The 27,752-nt window shown below is 48.2% G+C and overlaps 1 protein-coding gene across 1 annotated transcript; it reads left to right on the forward strand.

Moving 5' to 3' along the window:
* Nucleotides 1–3,218: 3,218 nt before the first annotated feature.
* On the forward strand, nt 3,219–27,752 carry CHMP4B (charged multivesicular body protein 4B). Its single transcript, XM_071573040.1, has 5 exons — nt 3,219–3,525; nt 21,447–21,624; nt 22,330–22,444; nt 22,981–23,107; nt 26,936–27,752. The coding sequence occupies exons 1-5, from the start codon at nt 3,330–3,332 to the stop codon at nt 27,001–27,003; spliced, it is 684 nt and encodes a 227-aa protein (XP_071429141.1). The 5' UTR covers nt 3,219–3,329; the 3' UTR covers nt 27,004–27,752.

A 27,752-nucleotide genomic window follows, 5' to 3' on the forward strand; every position in this document is an offset into this window, starting at 1 on the left:
ATTTACTTGCAGTGTTTATTTTAAACACCCATCCCTCCCAGGAGGGGAACAGTATCAGGAAATAGTTTGCTAAATATACTTTTCCTATTCCCCTTCCCTCTGTACCACCCTGTACATGTCATTATGTGGTCTCTGCAGTGGGGGTTATTTTGGGATGAGGATGGTGTGGTGCAGCTCCCTCAGCTCGAGGCACTGCCTGGAGGCCTGGCCTTCCCTTCCCAAATCCTGGTTTCCCCCAGCTCAGCGCAGGGCCAGCCGGGCTCAGTGGGATGCTGGAACCTGCTCTGCACTGGCTACACCGAGGGTCATTCACAAAACTGCCAGTATGTGACTCTTGAGGAATACAAGACTGGGAAGTTTCCTTAACATGGCTGTGGGACCTGAGAGCTCAAAGGTGCCTCTCTGGCTGCTTGGTACGTGTTTGAATGTGGGGGGGTATTGAACCAAAAGTTTTATCTTGGGTGTAATGATGGTCCTCTGAGAGTAAACCTTGGAGTGATCTTCCTCTCATTCCCAATCTTGTCCAGCTGCTTCAGCTCCTACAAACCTGGCATGAGCCAAGTGTCTACAACCTCTTCTATTTCCTGCAGGGAAGAATTCTGCTCAGAATTTCCCCCCGTTTCTGTTTCTCTGGCAGAGCCCTGCCCACTGCTCAGCTGCAGCCTGGCCCGAGGTGGATTGAGGGTGCTCAGGGCACTGGTTTTCTCCCAGCACCTTTCCACAGGACTGGTTCTGTCCTGCATCCTGGGCACAACTGTTTCCTTTACAAACCCACCATCAAAAGCATCTTGGCATTTTCTGGAAGTTCCAGAGCCAAAGCCATGCCCTGGTGTCACGCCCCGCTCCTGGGAAGGGGTTGGGGGTAACCTGGGGTGTTATTAATCATTGCCTTTGGGGTGGATTAAAGTGAAACGACACCATATAATTGGTGTTTATTTAGCAATTCCGTATAGTGTGACATAGAAAATAACCTTAGTGGGGGGGGAAAGATGCACAGGGGGAAGAAAGACAGGAGAAGGGTCCAGAACAGCAGGGAAAAAGAAGAGATGAGAGAAGGTGAGAATGGAAAGGTTACAGAGTCACCGCCCAGGGATCCAGCGGTGCATCTCAGCAGTCCTGCAGGCGGCGGGGCCGAGGAACAGAACCCACCCAAATTCCCAAAGTCACCAGTCCATTTTATACCCTCAGCATGCCCTCTGCACCTCCCTCCGAGGCAGGGGGCTGTTTTCCACGTCGCCAGCCGGGCTGCGAACCCCCATGTTCGCAGGAGGGCAGGGCAAGGGCTCTTCTTGCCTCTTCAGGGCTCGAGCCCTGGAGGGAGGGATGAGCCCAACTGCCCATCAGGGGTATAATGCAAGAGTCTAAAGCCTGCAAAGTTTCTTAGAATGCACAAATCATTAACGTATCAGCCTCTGACACCTGGGAGCAGCGGAGCAGGACAGAGGTCTGTGGTGCTTGCTGACAGCAGATCCTTGTGTGGGAGCAAGAAAGGGGCAGGTAAAAGCTCTCCCTCCTCCTGTCCAGCCTCCCGTGCTGTCAGCTGGGAGCTTCCCTGCCCTGGGAGTGTTTCCCTCAGCCTCAGTGGATTTTTCCTGAGTATTTGCCTTTCCCACCTCTCTGTCATTATGATGTCAGTGAGATGGAAAGAGTCAGGAGCCCTCACACAGCTGAACTCCTGCCTGGTAAGAGGGAAGCTCCATGTATTTCCCAGTGTGGTGCTTCTCCCTCTTACTCTGGGCCTGGAAAAGCTCTCATGCCCATCAAGCATTTGTTTGGTTCATTTTTTTCCTCTTTTCCATATGGTGGGTATATCCAGGCCTGTTTTACCGAGCACCAACCACTCCAGCCCTGCTGCAAAGCCGTGATTAATTTTCTTGGGCCATTTCCAGCGGCAAACCCTGTTATTGTCTGAGTCTGTTATTAATTAACTTGTTTTCACAACCCCACTTCGACTGGGGCTGGGACTTTCTCACTTTTACAGGTGGTTAAAGCCAAGCACTAAGAAAGAGAATTTGAAAGTATCCAGGAAAGGCTGGCACCAGGCTGAGGCACTCGGGATTTCCTCCAGGGACTTTGTAAGATGGTATTGTGAAATTACAGATTCCAGCACAGAATTATGTCCAGAGCTTGGAGTGAGTGACTCGAGTGTCCAGGAAATGAGCTCACAAATAGTCACCAGCAATTAAACAACACTACCCCTGCATTCAAGACGTGCTTTTGTACAGTTGGCAACTTAGAAAGGGAAGTTTAAAAGAGTAAATTTTCCCATACGGTATCTCGGCACCGGAGGGGGCTGTGGTGAGGGGACATGAAGTGGAGGATCGTGCTGGAGGAGGAGGGGATTGTTCGGGAATCGCCCCGAGCCCATTCCTGGCAGGAACAGGAGGCTTCGTGCCCTGCTCTGACCCTGGGAGGGTCCCCACGGTCACTTCTTGGTCACTTAAAGCCTGTCCAGGGCAGGGAACGGAGCTGGGAAGGGGCTAGAGCGGCTGAGGGAGCTGGGGGGGCTCAGCTGGAGAAAAGGAGGCTCAGGGGGGACCTTCTGGCTCTGCAGTCCCTGCCAGGAGGGGGGAGCCGGGACAGGGGGTCGGGCTGTGCCCCAGGGCACAGGGACAGGAGGAGAGGGCACGGCCTCAGGCGGGGCCAGAGGGGACAGGAGGAATTTCCTCATGGAAAGGGTGGTCAGGCACGGGAAGGGGCTGCCCAGGGAGGTTTGGAGTCCCCACCCCTGGAGGTGTCCAAGGCAGGACTGGCTGTGGCACTCAGTGCTCTGGGCTGGGGGACAAGGCGGGTATCGAATCGATCACAGGGTGGGCTCATTCCTGGGGGTCTTTCCCAACCCGATCCCTCACCCACGGCCCCTGGGCCGGGTCCCGCCTGCCGGAGCCCTGTGAGCCGGTGGTGCCGCGGTGCCAGCGCCTGTTCCCCATTGCGCTCGAGTGCGGGGGGCTGGGACAGGACAGGGCAGGGCAGGGTCTGCCCCGGCCTTTCCTCCCCTTCCCCTCACGCCATTCCCTCCGTGACGTCACGCGCCGCCGCCACTGCCGGGTTCCGCTCGGGAGCCCCCGCCTTCCCGGCGTGCCCCGCGCGCCGCCGCGCCCGCGCCTACATCTCCCAGCATGCCCCGCGCGCGGGGCCCGGCTGCGGGCGCGGTGCGGCGCCGCAAGGCACGCCGGGAGCTGTAGGCGGCGCGGGGGCGGTGGGGCGAGGCGGGCGGGCGGGGCCCGGCGCGGCGGCGGCGGCCTCGGGCCTCGGGTCGGTGCGGGACGGGAGCGGAGCGGCGGGAGCGACACCGCAGCTGCACGGCCTCGGCCCGGCCCCGCGCAGCCATGTCGGGGCTCCTGGGGAAGCTGTTCGGGACGGGCGCCGGCGGGAAGGGCGGCGGGAAAGGCCCTTCCCCGCAGGAGGCGATCCAGCGGCTCCGGGACACGGAGGAGATGCTGAGCAAGAAACAGGAGTTCCTGGAGAAGAAGATCGAGCAGGAGCTGGCGGCCGCCCGCAAGCACGGCACCAAGAACAAGCGCGGTGAGCGAGGGGGCCGGGCCGGGCCTGGCCCGGGCAACAGGTCGGGAGGGCCCTGCACGGCACAGACAGTTCGTGCTGCCGTGTTTGCGACCCTGGTGCCTGTGCTTCCCACCCTAGTGCTTTATTTCCTGTCCTAGTACCTGTATTTCCCACCTAGTGCTTTATTTCCTGTCCTAGTACCTTTCTTTCCCACCCTAGTGCCTGTATTTCCTCTCCTAGTGCTTTATTTTCCCCCACAGTGCCTGTATTTCCTGTCGTAGTGCCTTTATTTCCTCCCCTAATGCTTTATTTCCTCTCCTAGTGCCTTTCCTTCCTGTCTTACTACCTTTCTTTCCCACCCTAGTGCTTTATTTCCTCCCTTAATGCTTTATTTCTTGTCCTAGTGCCTCTATTTCCTATCCTTATGCCTTTTTTTCCTATCTTAGTGCCTTTATTTTCCACCCTAGTGCATATTTCCTACCCTAATGCCTTTATTTCCTGTCCTAGTCCCTTTTTCCTACCCTAGTATCTTTATTTCCTGTCCTAGTCCCTCTATTTCCTCCCCTAGTATCTTTATTTCCTACCCTAGTATCTTTATTTCCTACCCTAGTGCTTTATTTCCTATCCTAGTACCTTTATTTTCCACCCTAGTTCCCCTATTTCCTCCTTTAAGCCTTTATTTTCCACCCCTTGCCCTTGTTTTCCAGCTTCTTGCCATCACTTTGTAGGTCGGGGCTGTCCCTCCCCACCCCGTGGGGTTTGTGGCCGGGCTGTCCCCACTCGGGAAGGGGAAGGGGAAGGACAGACCCCCGTTTCCCCGTGGGGATGTCCCGTGTGGCTGTCGCGTCACTCCCTCGTGATTCTGATGTCACGACAGTGCCCGGCCCCTCTGTGGTGTTCCCTTCCCGTCCCGTCCCGTCTGTGTCTCACTTCGGGGAAGGGTCAGGAAAATATCCTGGCACAGGAGCAGCTGGAAAAACAGGGCACTGTCATGGAATCAGGCCCTAAATTTTTACTATGATGGTATTATTTAATTCTAACAAGCAAAACTCCTCACCAAACCCCTTCTTAATGTGAGGGTTTGGTTAAATATATATTTAGTGTTGTCAGCTTTTATCTGAAGTTCTGAGCATGGGAGAGGCCAGTTATGGCTTTCATGTGCTTGTTATCGTTTGTTGTCCCTGAAAACTGCCGAGGAGAAAACTGATCACCATTAAAAGGGTTTCTTGTAAACAGGGAAGTTTATCTTCCCTCTTTTGAGAAGAACTTGGGTTGTGCTTGTGCTTTGTTTTGTCTTTACTCATGGAAATGTTCATTATTTTGTAAAAATGGTGCGCTCTGGGGTTTGTCCCCACCCTGTCCAAGAAGCATTTCCACACACATTCCTGAAGTTTATAAATGGATGTCGGGAATTGGCGTTTCCCAGGTGGAACTTGCCCTCCCTGGGCAGGTGTGTCTGTCAGCCTGGAGATCAGGGAGTTGTCAGGTTGTCTTGGTTTGAGATAAGCAACTGCCAACCCCCCCAAGCACAGAGAGAAAAGCCTCCCTCCTAACACCAGGGAAAGGGAGGAAAAGAGAGGGGAAAGAAAAAAAACACTTCAAATGGCATTTATACTAAAACTACATATATTTTTCATAGAAAGAAAGAGACAATTAGAAGAGAGTACAAATATACACTCACACAAGTCTGCAACAACAAAGTCCCCACTTCTTAATGAACACACAAATTCTACTGTCTTAACCACACATTACTTAAGAAAAGACTTATTCCCCAGGGAGACAAACCCAAGCAGAAAGGAGAGACCCAGAACAACACAATTTACTTTCCTGAGGTACCAGGAGTAGTCCATTTTTAAGGCTGAAGAGCTGAGTAAAGCAGCTCTCTGTGAAGCACCTCGGGGCTGAGCCCCAATGCAGGTGATCTCTCGTCAGGATGGTGGTTCTCAGTGAAGGGTATTTCAGGTGGCATTGCATCCTGCAGAGTGTGTGCTCTGAGTGCTGTCACAGCTCAGCTGGCCAGGACTGGATGAGCTGCTGAATTAGCTCCAAAGTGTCTCTGCTGTTTTTTGTGCAGCCGCCCCTCTCAGAGTCACAACAGGGACTCTGCTGCCACCCTGGTGGGCAGGAATGTCACCCCTAGTGATGGACAACTAACTGAAGGCACATTTTTATATACAAAATCCACACTCAATGCTCAGAATTAGTTTCAAGTATAACCTTTGCTATACATTTCCTTTTTCTGCCTACCCTGTGAGCCAGTGGTGGGCCTGGTCCTCTCCATCCCCCCTGGGACAGCATCGTGTGTCCTCCCAAGAGGAGGCTGAGAAGCCACTGCCTTAACCACTCCCACACTGGTTCCTGCTTCCCTGGAGATGATGCCATAATGTGGGATGGAATACAAAATTACTGGCCAGAACAGGTCAGCTGTTAGCTCAGCCCAGCTCAGGTCAGCTGACAGCTTCAGCCTAGTCCAAACTTCAGAGCCCAAATCTAGGCCCACCTGGGTGAACCCATAACACAGGTTACCTATCCCAGTGCTCTCAACACAAGCGTCTTGTTCTCACCATCCAAAGCCACGTTTTCAGGGGAGCAATCCCTGGTTTCTGTGTGGGTGTTGCCCTTTCTCTGCTGGGTTCCAGAGCAGTGGGAGCAGGAGGGGCTCTGCCCTTGGCACAGGGAGCTGCAGACACACAACTGGCAGGGGTTAATTTGGAGTAATTACCCGTAACAGTTTCTGATCCACGTCACTGCCTCAGTCAGCACTTTAAGGCTCCTCTCAGACTCCAGGACATGGGATTTGTCCCTTCCCTGTGTGGGGGTGGCAGCACACCAGGGTTCAGGGATGTGGCCCAGGGGTCTGTGCAAGACCTCAGCAGAGCTCGACTTCAGCCTTAACCAAGTCACTTCTAAATCAAAGTAATTGCAGCAGTTCTAATAAGTGAGTCTGTGCTGTGGTTTTTGGCCTAGTTTGGTACTAAGCATAAAAGGAGAACTAAAATATGTCTCTTCTCTAACCTTCCTCTTCTTCTGCAGTTTCTTCACCTTCTGGCTCATGCTGGTCCTGTTTAACTTCTAAACTTCTCTTTCTGCTGGTCTCTGTTCAGGCCTTTCTCTCCCTCCTGTAATGCCACCTCTCCCTCTGAGCTGCCCTTCGGGGAGGGGAGGGATTAAATTTCCTTGGAGGTGGAGGAAGGAGAAAAACCTGCCCATTCCCCAGCAGGATTCTGGGCCACACTAATTGAGGGCTTGCAGGAGAACAGGATCCTGAGCAGTAATTAAGGAGCTCTGAAAAGGAGAAGAGCTGGGATAGTTTTCTGGTGGAAAATGAAACCTTTTTTCTTTTTTTTTTTCCATTTCTGGAACCAAGAGGGCAACTGTTCTCATTGGGCTGTAAGAGCAGCTGATTGTGACTTAGTGGGAAGTGAGTTCCCTTCAGGACACACTAAGGGACTGCTCATTTATTCTGTAATTTTATTAAAAACATGTTGATTTTATATATGAAAGCCTCTATTTATATTTTTAATGGAAATACTTCAATATAATTGAAATCATTTAAGTGGAGCTAAAAGCTGATTAACTAGACATTTTTGTTGGGTTTTTTGTTTGTCTTTTTTAAATACAAGTTGAAGTATCCTTGAGCTTTCTTAGTTCTCTAGTAGATTTAATCTTTCTTAGTAGATTTAATCATTTCCCTGTGGAGCTCCTGTGTGTCCCAGCTGTTCCTGGAGGATCTCCTGTGGGTGGTGGCCGTGTGTGATCCCAGCTGGATGGTCTGCTGATGTTGTGGAGCTGCTGTGGGAAAGCCAGCAGAGGAATATACAGTGGGGCAGGGAGCCTGACTGGGAGCTTGGGAAATCCTGGAATGGTGTTTCTGCTGTCCCAGAGGAAAGATGGGTGTCTGGCACATTTGGGGTGACAGAGGGAAATGTTCTCTGCTCTCCAGCACACTGGGGGATTGTTTGGGTGCCAAGTGAGCTGCTTTCCAAAGGCTCATTGACTCATTCCTGCAGCACTTCTGGAGTCTAAGGAAGGCTTAAGCCTGAGAAACTTACAGGCTTCTGGCTCCTGTTCCTGCCCCAGGCACATTCAGAGTTTTTGTTAATTTATGAACTTATTCTATGTGTATATTTTTCATAATCTGCATTTAGGTATCCAGGCTGCATAACCAGACAGCTCATGAAATTCTAAAGTTTTAATGAGTAACTTCATGGTATAAATCTCTTTAGTTTGTGTTTCTTGGCGTGGGAGGCTTTCAGCTTTTATCAGAAGTTCTGAGTGTGCTGGGGAGACCAGCAGTTGTGGCTTTAATATGCACATCATTTGCTGTCCATGGCATAAAAAATGGCCAAGGAGAAGATGTCACAGAATCCCAGACTATTCTGAGCTGGAAGGACCCACAAGGATCACCGAGTCCAACTCTTAAGTCAATGGCCCTTACAGGGGATTTGACCCATGACCTTGGCATTAGATGATCATCATGAGAACAGTTTCTTGAAAGCAGGCAAATTAGTATTTCCTCTTCTGGGAAAGAACTTGGGTTCTGTCTGTGCTTTGTTTTTTGCTCTCATGGAAATGTCCATTCTTTTGAAAACACTGTCCTGGGGTTTATCCCCACCCCTCCAAGAAGCTCTTACACATTTCCACTCTGCCTCCTGAGCTGTGAACTTCCTCCTCTCACTGAATTTATATAAGTAGCAGCAGTACTGCCCAGTTTCACCACTACTCAGCCCTGTCTCCCTGGATTTCAGTGCCCAGGACACAAGCTTTGCCTTACCCAGAGCCCAGCTGTGATCCTGGCGCTCTGGGAGCCGCGTCCGCCCTTCATTCCGCTCCAGTTTGTCGGCACGGCATTGTTCCCTCCTGTCTGGCCTGTTTGCTCAGGCACTCAAACCTCGTGACACACACACTCAGCTGCTCCATCTCTGCCAAGGATTCTGGAGTTGTGGAGCTCAGCGTTGGGTTTCAGGAGAGCTCAGGCTGATCCTTATCACCAGCGTTCCTGCTGCCCTGTGGCTGTGCCTGGTCAGGCAGAGCCGAGCTTGGCACGGCACACAGAGGAACAATGGGTTGGTTCCTGAATCTCTGATTGCTTTGGGTATGACAATTCCAGAGCGTTTCTCCTGGAAAGCCAAAGCTCAAGTTATGTCTCAGTGTGAAGATTTCAGCAGGGAGAGAAACTCCACGCTGTTACAGGTGCCACTGTTACAAGCAGCTCACTCGACTTGACATCCAGGGTGCCTGCCTGCCACTGATCACCAGGGCCACAAACAGGCAATGGATTAAAAGCTAATATTGTGCCAATATATATTCAGGCTTTAGCAGGACACTCTCATTTCATGGGTTCTCTCTCAGCTCTGGTTCTGTTACCAAGTGGTTTTTCTTCTTTAATCACAGAATGGATTGGGGTGGAAAAGCCCTCTGAGATCATCAAGTCCAACCCTTGGTCCAACTCCAGTACGTTTACCAGATCATGGCACTCAGTGCCACGGCCAAGCTCAGTTGAAAAACCTCCAGGGATGGGGAATCCACCCCCTCTCTGGGCAGCCCATTCCAATCCCTGAGCACTCTCTCTGCAAAGAAGTTTTTTCTACTCTCCAAGTTCAATTTCCCCTGGCAGAGCTTGAGCCCATCGTGCCCCCTTGTCCTATTCCTTTGATGTCAGAGTGACCCTTTCACTGTACATGAATATAATACTGGGGGTTTTTTTCAGCCCTGAGTACCCAAAATAGATGTAAACCCACTGCTAGATTCCTTCTGTATAATTCAGGTTTTTCCTGGAAAGAGAACACTCCTGTTCTCCACCCTGCACCAAAACCAAACAAACAAGAAAGCTGGGCATGGGCTGAAGCCAGAAGTCCTGACTTTATGCCCACCTTGGGCTTTCATTGCTGCCCCACATCATTGCAGCTCAGCTGCTGATGTGATGGAAAGTTACCTGGCTACCATCCCTTTACCTTTTTTAACCTGTCACATCCATCTGTTGACCTGGAATGTTCAGCTGGGCCTGGCTGGTTCCAGCTGAGGCAGCTGCCAGGAGCAGCTGTGCCTTGTCCTGCCTGTTCCCCTGCGCTGGTGTTGGTGTTTGTGTGGGCAGGGCACGAGTTGGATCAATTTGCTGAGCCAGACAAAACCCAGCTCTTAAAAAGTGACAAAAAAGAAAAGCTGTTTTCCACACTTAAACACGCAAGTGCTGGAGCTGTTGGTAGAGGGAGGCAGGAATGTGAGGAAGGAGGAGGCAGTTCTGCCTCTCCTGGCAACCAATCCTCTGCTTACAGGCACTAATTCTGATAAAATCTGAGGATGACAGTGGGCTCTCCCAGCAAGGGGCCAGTGGATTGTTAATTAAATCATGGAGTCACTGCCTGCAGGATGGCCTGGACAGTTCTGTTTAGGACACTGAGTGCTTCAAAGCGTTGCAATGGTCTGGCATTGAAGGAAGGGAAAGCTGCAGCCTCAGTCTCAACATGGGCAAAGACTGAGAGAGCCCATAACTGTGTGTGCAAGGTCTCAGACAGTAATGCCTTGCCTGTCAGTGGGGTTTAAAGAGCCTGCTTGACATCTGGCAAGAGAAGTGATTCTGCCCCAGAATCAAATAATGTCAGCCTGGTTTTGTTTCCATCAATCAAAAGATGCTGATGTAGGGGAAGCAGAAGTCCTGCAGCATTTCCAGCCCATCTTCAGTCCTTCAGCCTCCCTTTTCTCTGTTTAAGTCATAGTCTAATGCAGAATGCACCTTTGAGTCCCAGCTGCTGATCCATAAGCCAGGGCTTCAGTTCAGGAGTAGTGATAGCAATGCTCAGTCCTTCATCTCCCCCAGGGTGGCATTAACTGCCTGGCTTGGGAAAAGTGGGATATTTCCTCTTTATAATTAGATCTTTCAAAACAAGAGGAAACTTCTGGTTTGGAATTCTACCCTGCCTATGTTTAACAGAGGCTTTTGGAGACAGACTGTAGTATTGAATAGTTTGGGAGGTTTTGGGGGATTCACAAACACCTTTTAAAACAGCTTTAAAAGGTGGGATAAGCAAAACCAAAAGCCCTGTGATGCTGACACATGTTCTGGTAACTGTATTTGATGCAATACATCCTTCCTCTGTTCCTGTTCTCTGTCAGGCCTTCTCAGGAAGGAAACCTGCCATGGTTGCAGCCACTGACTTTGTGTTTATTACTTTTCTCTAAATCTATTAGATGTTGAATTCTGGTATCTCATTAAGCTCCAGACCTAATTACTGAATTCTGCTTCGAGGCTTCAAGGCTAGTTCAAAAACTAAAATTTGTGGGTGATGCAAATTGTTAATTTGATTTAACCCTCTTTTAGTCAGTCTTGTGCAGGAAACTGCCAGGTCAGAATTAGTGCTGAGTTGTGGAGTGTTTATCTGGACCAGGCTGTTTTTGGGCTTTGGACTTGTATCATTCAGGCCTCTCTGTCAATCCCTCCTTGCTTGTTCTGGCTGGAGTCTGGTAAGAACCACGTGCTCCTACTGGAACATCATGGAGGCCATGCAGGAGCATCCCAGCTGGACCTCCTGGGAATGGCCAGGTCACATTCCATGGTGGGATCTGCAGTGCTGCTCCACAGGCAGGTCAGCCTGGGAAAGGTGCTGGATTGGGACCTGGAACTGAGGTGTTTTCCCTGCTCCTGGACTGAGGGACACCTTTGCACGAGGTCTGTCACAGTGGTGTGTGTTTGTGTGTCCCTGTGTGTCCTTGGGGAGGCCACACCTTGAGTGTTGTGTTCAGTTCTGGGCTCCTCAGTTCAGCAAAGAGATGAGGGGCTGGAGCAGGGCCAGAGAAGGGCTGGATCTTCGGATTTTGTGCCTTAATCACAAAAATATTGTTCAGTATAGGGAATTCTGTTGTTAGGGGGTTTTTTCCTCAGAGAAAATGACATTTTGAGACTCCTTAGAAGAGGCATTTCTGTTCTTGCAAAGCTGAACCTCCACCTGATGCATTTATGGCAGGGAATCAGAGAAAGATTCTAAGTTTTCCCTGGGATTTTCTTTAACAAGGTACTTTCAACAATCACAAAATAAAGAAGAAAACTCATAAATATTTGCAGGCTGTGAGAGTCCCAAAGAGCCTTTAAGAAATGTACTTTCCTAATCCTAAAAGTTTGATTCAATTATCCCATTTTGCATCAGAGTTTTATGAAAGAATGTGCAGATGTTTAACAGCAGTTACTGGGCTGTTTGTTAGAGAGGATCATTTACCCAGCAACCCTAGGAAATAGTTTTATGGGAAAGAAGGAATTTGTTGTGGTTAGATCAGCTCTGGAGGGGCCTTGCAATCCTCTGCCATCAGCCAGGGACACTCAGGACTGCAAGGAATGAAAATTGGGAATTGGGAAATACAGTCTAAGCTTTACTTACACTGAGGGGTGATCAGATTCCAAGCAATGGTTTGAAGCCTTTTAAGCATGGATTTTTTTGGCTGACCCAGCATTTCTTAGACTCATGCCAGCTCCTGGGTGGAACAAAGCTGTCTCTGTAACTGGGATTTCTCTTTCCTGGTTTTCTCATTTGAGCTTCAACCCTCACTACAAAACTGTCCCAGACTCACCCAGAGAATGTTTTACAGGGGCTTATTGGTCAGAGGATCATTACCATGATTTTCAAGGGACAGAGAATTCAGATTCCAAGGCTGAAGGCTGCTTTACCTTCTGGACCACCCACCTCTGAGTGTGGATGTGGAACAACGTCTGCAATCCCTGGTGCAGATGCTGTGCTGATGCTCATCCCAGCACTGATGGTGTGAAGGTGGTGGTTCCTCTTGTGTTTGGGTGTTCTGTATCACAGCCCTGATTGCTGCTTTACAGATGCTTTTTTCTTTATCTCTCTTTTTTTCTCCTTTTTTTATACATATATATATATGTTGAGGGGCTGGAGCGGGGCCAGAGAAGAGCAACGAGGCTGGAGAAGGGACTGGAGCACAAGTGCTGTGGGGAGAGGCTGAGGGAGCTGGGGGTGTTTAGCCTGGAGAAGAGGAGGCTCAGAGGTGACCTCAGCACTGTCTGGAACTCCCTGAAGGGAAGTTCTGGCCAGGTGGGGGTTGGTCTCTTCTCCCAGGCACTCAGCAATAGGACAAGGGGGCACGATGGGCTCAAGCTCTGCCAGGGGAAATTGAAGTTGGAGAGCAGGAAGAAATTCTTTGCAGAGAGAGTGCTCAGGGATTGGAATGGGCTGCCCAGAGAGGGGGTGGATTCCCCATTCCTGGAGGTTTTTAAGGTGAGCTTGGCCGTGGCACTGAGTGCCATGATCTGGTAAAGGGACTGGAGTTGGCCCAAGGGTTGGACTTGATGACCTTGGAGGTCTTTTCCAACCCAATCCATTCTATGATTCTGTGATATGTAGACCAGGAGTGTTTGTTGTTTTGTTTCATCTTGTGCACAGTAGACTAACTGTTCTGGGCTTGCTTTGCTCAGGAGGAAATTGTAACCTTGTGTTTTAAATACAGATAGGACAGAAACCTTCTTGTGTTCTCTGCCTGGGTTTGGGTGCTTTGCTGATGTAGTTTTAATTGGTCACTTCATCTCTGTGGTGGGAATAGTTGCCCTCCTTTGATGGGATAGAATCATAGAATGGATTGGGTTGGAAAAGACCTCCAAGATCATCAAGTCCAACCCTTGCTCCAACTCCAGTCCCTTTACCAGATCATGGCACTCAGTGCCACGGCCAAGCTCAGCTGAAAAACCTCCAGGGATGGGGAATCCACCCCCTCTCTGGGCAGCCCATTCCAATGCCTGAGCACTCTCTCTGCAAAGAATTTCTTTGATCTCCAACTTCAATTTCCCCTGGCAGAGCTTGAGCCCGTGCTCAAGCACAGCTTTAGTAACTTTGGGGTTTGGGAACTTTATTAGAGGTTTAAGAAATACATAGAAGGACAAAGGGAGGACCAAGCCTGGACTCTGCCCACGATTCCCTGCTAAAAGCACAGCATGTCCCAAAGGAAAGGCAGCTGAGGCTGCTGCAGGTGCTTGTGGCCCTGGCATTGGGGAGCAATGTGGGATAATGACTTCAGACATTGAGCAGGAAGTGACTTTTAGAGCTGGACATACCCTTGAGACATGGGAGATCTCAGCAGGGATCCTTATGGGAAAGCAGCTCCCTGCTTTGCTCTGCAGTGGCCTTGGAGCTGATGCAGATTTATTTTGTGCTGTGCTTTGGTACCTCTGTGCCCCAACCACTTTGATACCACGGTGCTTAAAATCAAACCTGAGCTCTTGGACCTCTGATATTTTGTGTTGTAAGTCCCACCTGGCCTGGGATGAGGAGTATTCCTTGGTAGGTACCAGGGCATGGCCTGGGTGCTTTTGGGTTGAACCATCACAAACATTCCTCAACAGTTCCTGGAGCCACCAAACTCCTGCAGGAAGATATTTATTCAGGGCAAAACTCAGTGGTGGGAAAGAAATTTGGAGAGTCTGTAGTGGGTTTGTATCTACCATTTTATCTGCTCATAGCATAGTCTGTGAATTGCTTTAAATTCACATTTTAGGATTTTTTTTTTGAGATACTGTTAGAATGAGAGATGAGCAGTTGGTGCCTGAGATAAAGCCACTCACTGCAGGCAAGACAGGCAATTAGTCCTTCCACCTACCAGTGCCCCTTGTTTATCCCTTTTCAAGGACCGTGAGGATGTTGTTCCTGATTAAATTTGCTGCCAAGGCAAATGCCAGGAAGATGGAATGGTATTTTCAGAAGCAGCAAAAATAATGACACTTCTTTCTGTTGAGCAAATTATAACTGTAATGTGGAAAATGGGCTTCTTCCAGGATTAAGTTGATTGTATCAGTCCTGTTTGGTGCCTGGCCTTGCTGCTCAAGGGACCCCAGCTTGGGAAGCTCCTCTGCAGATCTCTTGGACTTCATTATTCTGGGCAGGCTGACATTTGGTGTCCATTATTTTTTGAGGCTGCTGTGGAACTTTCTCATCCCATATTAATGTTGGTGATGTCCTTTTGCAGTGACATCTCTGCTGCTGCCCCTTCTCCTCTTGGTTGCCAGCAAGAAGGGAAGTTCCTGAAGGGAAGTTCTGGCCAGGTGGGGGTTGGTCTCTTCTCCCAGGCACTCAGCAATAGGACAAGGGGGCACGATGGGCTCAAGCTCTGCCAGGGGAAATTGAAGTTGGAGAGCAGAAAAAAATTCTTTGCAGAGAGAGTGCTCAGGCATTGGAATGGGCTGCCCAGAGAGGGGGTGGATTCCCCATCCCTGGAGGTTTTTCAACTGAGCTTGGCCATGGCACTGAGTGCCATGATCTGGTAAAGGAACTGGAGTTGGCCCAAGGGTTGGACTTGATGATCTTGGAGGTGTTTTCCAACCCAATCCATTCTGTGATTCTCTGATTGTGGATTCCCCATCCCTGGAGGTTTTTCAGCTGAGCTTGGCCGTGGCACTGAGTGCCATGATCTGGTAAAGGGACTGGAGTTGGACCAGGGGTTGGACTTGATGATCTCAGAGGTCTTTTCCAACCCAATCCATTCTGTGATTCTCTGATTGTGGATTCCCCATCCCTGGAGGTTTTTCAGCTGAGCTTGGCCGTGGCACTGAGTGCCATGATCTGGTAAAGGGACTGGAGTTGAACCAAGGGTTGGACTTGATGATCTCGGAGGTCTTTTCCAACCCAATCCATTCTGTGATTCTAAGAATGTAAGAATTGGATGTGAGATAAAGTTAGTTCCCCCCTCAATTGGAATAGTCAGAGCTATTAACCCCTGTGTCCTCCTGTGGAGGAGAAGCCTCTGTGTTTTAGTGTCTGGGATTTTTAGCAGGATTTTGCAGAGCCAGGAGTCACTGTGAGCCACCAGCTGAGACAGATTCTCTGGGGTCACCAACCCTTGGGACGTGGCACAGGTGTATGTTTGGATCCAGTGAAACTCCTGAATTGTATTCCCAGTTGTTCCTGACTGGTCCTCCTGCTCCTCTCATGGTTTTTGGTAGCAAAACTTGGAGTTGTAAGTATGTAGTGAAAGAAGCCTTGAGTTCTTCCTTATTTTATCTACTGATCTATACTTTTCTTCTAGTCATAATTAAAAATATTAATTAAACAGTATTGCTGTGTGCACAGATAGCCCATTAACTCTGCCTGTCCCACAGATGTGTAAACAGTATTTATTTGCAGGAGGGCTGCTGACTTTTAACAAAATCACTGACATTGAGTCAATTTTTCCTCTCTGAATGCACCACCATGTAGTGAAATTGTGTTTTTATTATCCTGCCAACTTCTTACCACAGTGAGCATTTCTCTCATTTGACTAACAAACTGCTGTAAATATTGCAAAGGAAATCATAAGACTGACAACATCTCTATTAATAATGATAATTTGCTTATGCACAGGTTGAAATAATTTAAAATACCTTGAATTCTTACTGATAGCATTTCTGGAGGACAAGGTGGAATTATCTGGGTGAGCAGTTTTGCTTTTCAGACTGATCTGCTGACAGAGGAGGAGGGTCTGGCTGAATGACTCTGCTTGTTTCATTTTTGAGTGTTCATTAGTCAGGAGTGGGGACTGAAAACAGTAACATGAGTTCCTGAGGGTTGGGTCCTGCCTGGTGTGAAACTTCTGGAATTTCTAGGGGGGATTATTACAGAAATTCAAAGAAATAGTAAATTAAAATAGTACTTTGCAGTTCAGTTGAAGACTGGAAATAAAAAAAAAAACAACAACCAAGGACAAACCACTCCCAAAAAACCTCAAACCAAAACAAAAAGCAGAGGAAGGAATAGCTTTATATGTATTGGAAAGTTTGAAAAGGATTCTGTGAGTGTAGATTTGGGCATGTTTTTACATTCAGGGAGTTGAAGCAGTAAATCCAGATCTGCCTGGGCTCAGCTTCTGTTTTATTACTGGACTTTCCCTCCTCTCTGGGAGCTGCTGTTTGTTTGTGAGAATTTCTGTGTGAAAAGGAACTGCAGAGACCACTCTGATGCTTATTAGCACTGAGACATTTTATATTACTTTGCCAGTGAAAAAGATGTCATAAAGCATTGGCATAAATTTTAATTCATCAGAGCTTTGTGGTGATATCTTTATGAATAAAAATTGGCTCCAATGTCCCTGTCATAGCTGATAATAAAGACAATTAACATATCAAAGTGTCATATGGAGAAGATCTTTCATTATGAGCCTGTTCAGTGTCTCCTGATGGATGGCAGGAGTCACCCAGGTAGTTTTAAATGTATTACATTTATTTAAACTGTAATAATAATATATATAAACCCCTGATTTTTCCCTGGTCCACACTTTTTTTACTTATTCTCTGAAAACTCAACTAAAATTCAAAAGACCACACAGCTTTGTTACGTGTTTTTAGAGGATCTTTAAAGTTCTTGGAATTCCTGCTGCATGTTGGGCTTGCAAGTGAACCACACACTGTGCCTGTTAAGGGTAAGCTGTGGGCTCTAAAAGGTTGTCTAAAATACTTGTTTAGTGGAAGGTTCTTGTGGAAACTGCCCATGGAATATTCAGGTGTTTTTGCTGTCTTTGGATCTGCATTAAAGTTAAACCAGCCAGTGATGTAGACTGGTATATAACAGGTATTCCAGAGTAAGTTATCCCTCACCAAAGGCAAAGCAGGAGAAGCTGGAGGTGTTGTGGCTGCTTTGTGGGACCACAAGTGCTGCTCAGGGACTTGCCTGTCCCTGTTCTGGGCCTGTCCCTGGTGTCCTTCATGGCTCATCCCACACCTGGAGCTGCAGAGGGTTTGATGTGGAGCAGTTTCCTCCAACTCTGTGCCATGGGGAGGGTGCCCTGGGCTCACCACCCACAGCACCCTGGGATTACCAGCTTGGGTAATTAATAAATGTAGAGCTCATAGATGGGATATTCCTGAGCTTTATTCTGTGTAAGGGCAGGTGTTTCCATGAGCAATCCCCAGCCACAGCACGGTGAGAGCAGGCACCAGTCCCTGTTGTTGGAGCCTCTGGGTATCAGGCACTTTGCAGAAGCTGCTGTGAGAGTCTGGCCCAGCCACCTTGAAGTCTGGCATGGCTTTTGCCTCCAAGATAAGGAATTTGTCACACTCCTGGAAAGCTTAGATCAGCTGTTTCTAGAAAAATGTGCTTGTGATCTCCCTCCACATTGTAGGTTGTGAGTGAACTCTGGCTGGCCAGAGAATAAAAGCTTCAAACTGGTCACAGGTCCTGCTGAAGCAGTTGCACAGCAATTAAAGCTGGGTATAAATTACCTTGCCTATGTAATTACTGTCTTGGAAGCAGTAAAGGCATCATTAGGGGTGGGGGCCTGAGGAGGAGCCTCTTCCATGGCTGCCCAGTGGGATAGGGCAGAGATAGGCTGTGTTATACTTGGTCTTCAAACATACACTCAATTCCTGCCAAAATAATTCCTGCCAAATAATGCCAGGGGGACACGTTTGTAGCCCAGTGTCTCTGTTTCATGCTTACTTCAAATTCTGGAAACTGCTCTCTCTTCCTTGGTGTGAAGGGCTGGGAAGTGTCTCCAGAAAATGCCACAAATCCCTGTTCAGTTGAAGGGTGGTGCAGTTGTGGTGTACAAGTGGCGTGGGTGGATGGAGTTCCCCACAGTGAGAGCTCCTCATCACAGGCTCTGCCACAAGGATTCTTGCAGTGCCTGAGCAGCTTGTTTTATAAAGTACATGAGGCAAATGTAGACAAACTGTAGTTGCTCTCAGAGAAAGCTGTAGTGGGGAGTACTACAGCATTTGTGTAGTGCTACATAAATTGTAGTATTTTACTTGGGGTTGTAAAATGGCTGTAAAATCTCTGGTTGTGCCAATAATTCTCCACAATGCACAAAACCCTCTTGTTGCTGTCTGAAACTTTCCCAGCATCTGCCACTGTATATACACAGCTATTAACAGCTTTATCTGTCAGAATAAGAAAACTTTATATGTCCTCAATTAAACCATTAGTGCACAATTAACCAGCCTAAATATGCCAGTACTGTGTTGCTCATCACTTCATGATCTGGCATAAAGCTGGAATGTTTCAGATGTTTGTGTTGTGCCTCATTCTGCAGAGCAAACATTGTCCTTTGAAAACCCACTGTTGCCACTCCTGTCAAACAAGTAGAATCACAGAATCATAGAATGGATTGGGTTGGAAAAGACCTCCAAGATCATCAAGTCCAAACCTTGGTCCAACTCCAGTCCCTTTACCAGATCATGGCACTCAGTGCCACGGCCAAGCTCAGTTGAAAAACCTCCAGGGATGGGGTATCCACCCCCTCTCTGGGCAGCCCATTCCAATGCCTGAGCACTCTCTCTGCAAAGAATTTCTTTCTGATCTCCAACTTCAATTTCCCCTGGCAGAGCTTGAGCCCATCGTGCCCCCTTGTCCTATTGCTGAGTGCCTGGGAGAAGAGACCAACCCCCACCTGGCCAGAACTTCCCTTCAGGCAGTTCCAGACAGTGCTGAGGTCACCTCTGAGCCTCCTCTTCTCCAGGCTAAACACCCCCAGCTCCCTCAGCCTCTCCCCACAGCACTTGTGCTCCAGTCCCTTCTCCAGCCTCGTTGCTCTTCTCTGGCCCCGCTCCAGCCCCTCAATCTCTTGCCTCAACTGAGGGGCCCAGAACTGAACACAACACTCAAGGTGTGGCCTCCCCAAGGCAGAGTCCAGGGGAAGGGTCACTGCCCTGGGCCTGCTGGCCACGCTAGTTTGGATCCAGGCCAGGATCCCATTGGCCCTCTTGGCCACCTGGGCACACTGTTGGCTCCTGTTGAGCTTCCTGTCCCTCAGTCCCCCCAGGTCCCTCTGCCTGGCTGCTCTCCAGCCACTCTGTGCCCAGCCTGGAGCGCTGCAGGGGGTTGTTGTGGCCAAAGGGCAGGACCTGCACTTGGCCTTGTTGAACTCCATCCCATTGGAATCAGCCCATCTCTCCAGTCCATCCAGATCCCTCTGCAGACCCCTCCTGCCTTCCAGCAGGTCGACACTCCCTCCCAGCTTGGTGCCAAAGTAGATGTTGGACTGGCCCCAGACTGAGGAGATTCACTGCTCACTGGAATGAAAGTCAGTGCAGGGGCTTGTTTTGGATCCTTGGTTTCTGTTGGAGAAGTCGAGGTGAGCTGTGCTTTTGTGGGTTTGATCCCTTCTGCTAAATCAAGCTGGGTTACTTTGTGTACTTGGCATTCTTAGCTGGGCCTTCCATTACAAAAGTGGTTTTTTATTCTCTGATACATTAGTGTTGTTGGAAAGTAATCAAATACAGCATATTTATTTATTGCCAGTTGTGGAGTTGAGGGTGTCTGTAGTGCTGCTGGATAGCAGGGCATTACCTTGAGGGCAATGATGGCATCTGACAAAACAGGTGGGGTGCCTCAGCTTGATCAGCTTTCAGGAGAGCAGCTCATTTGTGTGTGTTACAGGAACAGACACATCAGGTTCCCAGGTTATCTTCCCTCTGGTAGGGGAGTTAAGGGAAGCTCTCTGCTCTCAGGATTTCCCAGTCCTTGTTTTCTGCTCCCCTGCAAAATTTCTGCTGAGGCTCAAATATAATCTTGAAAGATTTAAAGCTTTTATTTGCCACCATTCCTGGTGCATGTGACTGAATTTTGGGAGGTCCAGGAGTGACTTTTAGCAGAGCTGATCCCATAACATGTTACCTGGTTTTTGCTGTGAGACTCAGGGAGATCAGAGCACTGGAGAAATGAAGTGTGTGTAGCTGAGCTCAGAAACACAGTAAGGCTATTGGAGCAGCCAGACTGAGTTTTTAGTGTGTGGGGTATTATGTGACCAAGAGTGTCATGCAGAGGACAAGTCTGTTCATAGCAGGAGGGGAAGGAGAAGTGCCACCCAGGGAAGGTGTACTTGTCCCTGACTCCATGTGACACTTGGTGTTTGCTCCTCAGCCATCAGTGCTCAGGCCCGGGAGGTCTTGCCCATCCTGCAGCTCCTGCCAAAACTTGTAGCCACATACAGACAAGGTTATCACAGAATGGTTTGGGCTGGAAGGCACCTTAAAGCTCATCCAGTTCCAACCCCCTGCCATGGACAGGAACACCTCCAACTGGACCAGGTTGCTCCAAGCCCTCTCCAACCTGGCCTTGAACACCTCCAGACATGGGGCACTACCACCTCCTGTACAGCTGCAAGTACCTGTGGATGTAGTTTGTGTTCACTGTCGGTGCTTCAGGAATGGGCAGGCACCTGTTCCCTGTGCAGGTGTTTTGGGAAGGGCAGGGTGCACACCTGGCTGGGAGGAGGGCGGTGAGGGAGCTGGAGAAGCCTGGCTGTGCAGCAGGTTGGACCAGTCCTCCCTCATGGGCTGATCCCTGTGGGTGGGGAGCTCCTCTTGCAGGACCCCACGATGTACAAGTGCTTACAAGCAGCCAGTTGCTCACAGCACCTTTGGTGATGGCTCTTCTCTCCCCACACCTCTCAGTTCAGATGGTTGTGTGCACAGTGCCTTTCTGGGAGGAGGAATATGAAACATGCATAAACATAAATACCTCTGTAATGTATATTTCACAGCACTAAGTAGAAAAGCTGAGGGAACGTTTGTATTTGAATGAGCTGCTTCTCCCAGGAGCTGCCCAGGAGTTCAGCTGCAGCAGCACCAGAACCTCCTCTGAGAGGAGCCCCACCAACAACTCTCCCTTGCTGTGCTGGGGGTGATGGTGAACAAGGATGTTTTTAAGTGATTGGACTTGGGTATTGAAGCCTTCTGTCTGCTGTGGTGTGGTCTCTGTGGTGTGCTCTGAGTGACTGGGCTCAATCTTTGAGTGAGTTCTTGGCTCACATCTTGCATGTGACAGGCCATGGGCAGGAGGCCTCTGTCCACCTTTGAACAGCTCTGTGAAGGAGGCAAACACAAGAGCTGGGCAATGTAGTTTGTCTGGGAAGAAGAGTGGACAACCATAGAATGTTCTAAATACTTCTCTGCACTGAGTGGCACTTGGTGCAAAAGCTGAGTGGTTGTTTTGGGCATAAATCTCACCAATCCTGCCCTTCCCTGTGTTGTGCAGCTGCCCTGCAGGCCCTGAAGCGCAAGAAGAGGTACGAGAAGCAGCTGGCACAGATCGACGGCACGTTGTCAACAATTGAGTTTCAGAGGGAAGCCCTGGAGAATGCCAACACCAACACTGAAGTGCTTAAGAACATGGGCTTTGCTGCTAAAGCTATGAAAGCTGCTCATGACAACATGTGAGTTATTCCTTTCTGCATCTTTCTGGGGCACCTTCAGTTTGATCTGCTGAATGCCAAGTGTTTCATAAAAGTAGAGCTGGAGTAGCAAAATCTACTTTTAAAAGGCTCAAACTAAACTACTAGATATGTTTTCATATTGAACAAAACATGCAAATATGATACTTCCTCAGTTTACCACCATCATTCTGGACTCTGCCTTTGTCCAAAGGCAGGGTAGAACCAGTGTAGTCCAAAGCAAATGGGAGCCTGCACCAGTTACAGATCCACCTGGTAGCAGCAAGAATTTTAAACCTCAAGGGGAGACTTAAAACTCCTTTCTGTGCAGTGGAGTTGGTGTATGTAGCAATAATTAAAGGTAAACTGCATTATGGGAGTGTTGTACTTCCTCCAAAGGATGTAGTAATGCTGAATCAGGGAAGAGCAAATTCTTATTAATATCAGTAGTGCAGAACAAAACCTCTTTGTTGGTGTCTCTGTGTAACTGCTGCAGGCTAAGCTGGTAGGGAAGAGCAAAAAAACCCCATGTATAATTGTGTTCAGACCAGGGGGATAAAATTCAGACCTGCATGCAAAGTGTATGTTGGGAAAGGGCCTTGTAAATGTCTGCCTGGTGTGGCATTTCTACAGAACCCATGAAATACAGTCTGAAGTGTTGATTGGGAATGTGCCTGATGATACTGAATTCTTTCCATTCTTTTACAGGGATATTGATAAAGTAGATGAATTAATGCAGGACATTGCAGAACAGCAGGAGCTGGCAGATGAGATCTCAACAGCCATCTCAAAGCCAGTAGGATTTGGGGAGGAATTTGATGAGGTATGCTTTGAATTTGCTGAATTTGTTCATATCAGGGAGTCACAGAGTCCTTTGGGTTGGGAAGCCTTAAGATCATTAAGTCCAGCCACTGCCAGGCCCATCACTAACCCTAAGCACCACCTCTCCATGGCTTTCAGATCCCTCCAGGAGTTGTGACTCATCAGCTCTTCCTTTGCAGATGTGCACATTGTGTGTCTGGGGGTAGTCCTGGGGTGTGGAATCTCTCCTGGATGTTGTGGCTGTTCCCACCAGTGCATGCTGTGGGTGTGACACAGACTTGAGGCTGAGAATGGTCTGCATGGCCTCACCTGAGGATGTTTGGGCTTAGATTTCTCCTTCCCTTCACTGCTTTCCCCACCCTCCTCACCCTCCAAGACATCATGTACAGAAGTTGATAAGAATCAGACTCCTCATTTCCTCAATTTGCCCCAATCCTGTACATTTAAGCTTTTTTCTGTAGTAATATGATCAGCTAAATCTACTTGTTGATAAATATGACTTAATGTTCCTTCCTCTTTCTTTCTTTAACAACCTAGGATGAACTCATGGCAGAGCTAGAGGAACTAGAACAAGAAGAACTAGACAAAAACTTGCTGGAAATCAGTGGTCCCGAGACAGTACCACTACCAAATGTGCCCTCAATATCAATACCCTCCAAGCCAGGTATGGATGGACCTTTACCTGAAGCATCTTGGATTGTTACCAGTTTGCTGTTTTATCTGCCAGCTCCTTGGATTTGGGAGATCTGGATTTTTGCTTGAAATTGCTTCCTGAATCCCAAATCACATCTAGTGCTTTTTCTCTGTGGGGAGAACCCTCCTGTGCCAAGAACCCCGAAAATTTCTCCCTGTTACAGGAGCAGTTACTGTCTGTTCTAGCACTGCAGCCTGGATGGTGCTCAGGGAAGAGTGGAGGTGTGGAAAAAGGAAACCTTCTTCCAGGTGTTGCCCAACAAGGATGTAATCTTGACAAACATACCCAGGCTGTAAAAGGGAATGGAGAAGAAACAAACTCCTGAAATTAGAATCACAGGATGGTTAAGGTTGGAAAAGACCCCCAAGATCATCCAGTCCAGCCATTAGTGCCAGGCTGGTTTGGATTCCCCCCTGGAATCTCACCTCCTTGCTGCTGCTTTGGTGTTTAATTTGATCCCTTCTTTTCTGGCATTTGGGAGGATCTTCCCATGGAGTCCCTTCTTTGGGGGAGGCTCTTGCCTCCTGTGCAGCTTGAGGGGCATCCCAGTCCTGCAGCAGATATATCCAGGGAATTTTAGCTGGTGTGAGGATTCTACATGGAGAACAGGCAAGAAATGTTTGTATTTACACAGACAGTTCAAAGCTGCTGCTACATCTGATCTGATTTCTGGTATGAACTAGAAGTGATACCTCATGGAATGCAGCTGAGCTGGGACACCTCTGGCAGCATTAGTGGGATATGAAGCTTTGCAAGCCTGTTCTGCTGAGTCTGCCTGAATCTATGAGGGATAAACTGTAGAATTTTCAGCTCTATTTCATGTCCTTACTTAGGAAAAAAAGTCCAAAAAGCCAGTGGGTGAAAATAATCCCAATTGGTCAGTGTATCTATAATTATCCTGCTTCCTTTTGGATGGATGTGGGAAGCAGCAGGCAGTGCCAAAACCAATGTTCTGCTTTATGTGCCATTGCTGCTTGTGTGTTACAGTTCTTTTCCTGTGACATCCCCGATTTTGTGCTTTCCTGGTTGTGTTTTGCCTGGCAGAATTGCTGAGCAGGGTTGATGAGAAGGCATCGAGTTGTACCAAAATACCCTAAATCAGAAACTCTGTCTGCATTCAGATTAAATAAATCTGTGCATTACCTTCTCTGTTTCCTGGCTGGTTTAAGGAGGTTTGTTCTCTAAATAGTCTTAAAACCTCCTGCCTTGAACCCAGACACACTGAAAAAGCTGGTAGCCCATGGCCTGGACAAGTGTACCCTCTCCTGGATTAGGAGCTGGCTGGAGGGTCGGACCCAGAGAGTGCTGGTGAACGGAGCTGCATCCAGCTGGTCACCAGTGGTGTCCCCAGGGGTCTGTGTTGGGTCCAGTCCTGTTTAACATCTTTATTGATGATTTAGGTGAGGGGATTGAGACCATCATCAGCAAATTTGCTGATGACACCAAGTTGGGAGGGAGTGTCGACCTGCTGGAAGGCAGGAGGGCTCTGCAGAGGGATCTGGATAGACTGGAGGGATGGGCTGATTGCAATGGGATGGAGTTCAACAAGGCCAAGTGCAGGTCCTGCCCTTTGGCCACCCCAGCTCCCTGCAGCGCTCCAGGCTGGGCACAGAGTGGCTGGAGAGCAGCCAGGCAGAGGGACCTGGGGGGACTGAGGGACAGGAAGCTCAACAGGAGCCACCAGTGTGCCCAGGTGGCCAAGAAGGCCAAGGGGATCCTGGCCTGGATCCAAACTAGCGTGGCCAGCAGGCCCAGGGCAGTGACCCTTCCCCTGGACTCTGCCTTGGGGAGGCCACACCTTGAGTGTTGTGTTCAGTTCTGGGCCCCTCAGTTGAGGCAAGAGATTGAGGGGCTGGAGCGGGGCCAGAGAAGAGCAACGAGGCTGGAGAAGGGACTGGAGCACAAGTGCTGTGGGGAGAGGCTGAGGGAGCTGGGGGTGTTTAGCCTGGAGAAGAGGAGGCTCAGAGGTGACCTCAGCACTGTCTGGAACTGCCTGAAGGGAAGTTCTGGCCAGGTGGGAGTTGGTCTCTTCTCCCAGGCACTCAGCAATAGGACAAGGGGGCACGATGGGCTCAAGCTCTGCCAGGGGAAATTGAAGTTGGAGAGCAGAAAAAACTTCTTTGCAGAGAGAGTGCTCAGGCATTGGAATGGGCTGCCCAGAGAGGGGGTGGATTCCCCATCCCTGGAGGTTTTTCAACTGAGCTTGGCCGTGGCACTGAGTGCCATGATCTGGTAAAGGGACTGGAGTTGGACCAAGGGTTGGACTCGATGATCTGGGAGGTCTTTTCCAACCCAATCCATTCTATGATTCTGTGATTCTATGAGGTAGCAGTGACTGCACATAAGTAAGAGGTATTGTAATTGTGCACATATTTAAGTAACTACACACCATAAAACTTAGAGAAGCTTTCTAAAATAATAAGAATAGTGAACGTTTTTATAGTAAAAATTCTGAGCATAAAGCTCAGTGTTTTATAGGATTTATGCTAAGCTGCTTTTGGATGGAATTTAGAATTTAGAATTCCATTAATGTATTTAAATGACATGCTGCTTTTTGCTGCAATAAAACTGCCTCCATGGCTGGCACTTGGGAGGAATTGGGGCTCTGGGGTGGTGGGTGGGGATTTTGTGGGGATTTCTTTTTTTTAACCTAACTTGTTTTTTGCTTAAAATTGACTTAATAAACACTGGGATTAAAAGTTTGCTTGTGATCACCATGGGTCGAACTTCCAAAGGAAATACTTGCCCTAACAATGCAGGTTCATGTGTAATTATTTTAGGAATGTGTCTTTTGAGGTAGAGATGACTCTGTTACCTCCTTTTTATTCATGACGTGGAAAATGGACATGAGCTTTCCTGCTTTTCCAGTTCTCAGGAGCTGTCTGGATTTTGGCTTAAGCCACTCTGAGTGAGGAACTTTTTGCTGCTGCCATCAGGAGAAATTCAGGCAAAAGCTGGTTTTTGTTTAATGGAGGCTGGAAGAGCTTAATACAGAAAAACAAATTCCAGATTTGTCCAAATGAGAGGTCTTGAGCTTGGCTTAGAGCTGACTCAGTTCTCCTTGTGTAAATGTTTCCTTTGGAATGACACAAACCAGTTGGAGCGTGAATTATTTTGACTCTTCCCCCCTTGAAACAAAACCACTCTCTGAGCAAATGACATATTTTATTGGTATTTTCCAAAATTATTGCAGCTATTTTGGGGTTCAAGTGTTTTTTGCTGAGTTAATGGAAACTGGATTTGTCACATGATGATGAAGAGCAACATTTGCTCCTCTGGAAGGAGCAGAGATGATGAGAAGGTAACACTGAGGCTGCCAGTGGGAGTGGGAAGAGGAGGGGAATAGGATGTTCCCAGGGGTCCTCAGCTCTCCAAATTCTCCACCTGCCTGACCAAAACACATTTTGTTGCATTTTGGAGACTTAATGGTGGAATAAGGGATTTATTTTTTATGAAGAAGAGACTGTATCAGTGGAGACATCCAATGAATTTCTGTGAGAAACTGCATCCCACTGAGAGGGGCTCCTGCTTGGAGGCTTGGAAATTATGGGAAAACACCACACTGCAACCTTCATGTACATTTGCATTCTTCCTGTGTGAGCTGTTGTCCTTTTCCACTAGCAGTGAAAATATCAGGCAGTTTAGCTCTCTCACCTTTTATTTCAATTCAAGATGATTTTGTGAATTTTTTGTCTTCTGCTGACATTTGGTGTTTTGTTTACTGGTTGCTCAGTGGCAGGGAGGCCATTGGGTTCTGTCAGGATTCCCACTCACTTGTTTTCTTTTCCTGTTTTGCAGCCAAGAAGAAAGAAGAAGAAGAGGATGATGACATGAAAGAGCTGGAAGCTTGGGCAGGAACTATGTAACCACAGCAGTAACTGGCTGGAAAAAAAAAGACTTTGATTACCTATTCTGGGTACAAATGTGTTGTGTTGAGGAGAAAGTATAAGCAAAATGTCTTTATCTTTAATTTTAACCCAGAGCAGTGGGAACTGCATTGCTGTTTTCTGCATAGCATGGTCTGCACAAAGGAGAGAAGGGGGAGCAGGGAAATTGCCTGCAGTTGATACGGTTGAATTTCTGTGCAAAGGTGTTTGCAAAATCAAACATTCAGCTTTTGGACTGTGCTCCTGCCACTGCTGGATCTTCATTCTCAGTTTGGGCCATATTGAATTGAAATAAGCTGAAAAAACACTCTGTAATTTTAAGTCAGTTTAAGTGTGTCTAGAAGTCTTGTAAGGCATTTAAACCCCAGGACAAGTCGTGAGCCACCGTCGGCTTCTTATTGTGTTTTAGGTGCAAAAATGCTTTAGGTTTTTAGTTTTTGCCAGTTATATTTATATCCCTTGACTGATGTGTGGCCAGCCTTGTGTTTGTCACCACAACAACATAGTCACTGTTCCCATTTTAATTGGTGATAATGATTTGCAATCGATACAACGCTCTCTTGGAAGTAGGGAAGGTTTCAAGTTCAGTTGTACATTTTTCTACATAGCACTACAATGTTTATTGCTTTTTTGTGATAATTGATAACCCATTCAGAAACATGCACACAATTATTTTAATTAAGAAACTACTATGGATTGCACTGTATTAAATATCTCGATTAATTTTC

Source organism: Pithys albifrons, chromosome 18 (assembly GCF_047495875.1).
Source record: "Pithys albifrons albifrons isolate INPA30051 chromosome 18, PitAlb_v1, whole genome shotgun sequence".
NCBI lineage: Eukaryota > Metazoa > Chordata > Aves > Passeriformes > Thamnophilidae > Pithys > Pithys albifrons.

Coding starts and splice junctions, on each gene's coding strand:
- CHMP4B (XM_071573040.1), top strand. CDS start 3,330: ATGTCGGGGCTCCTGGGGAAGCTGTTCGGGACGGGCGCCGGCGGGAAG. Junction 21,625..22,329: donor AAAGCTGCTCATGACAACAT/GTGAGTTATTCC, acceptor ATTCTTTTACAG/GGATATTGATAAAGTAGATG. Junction 22,445..22,980: donor TTGGGGAGGAATTTGATGAG/GTATGCTTTGAA, acceptor TTAACAACCTAG/GATGAACTCATGGCAGAGCT.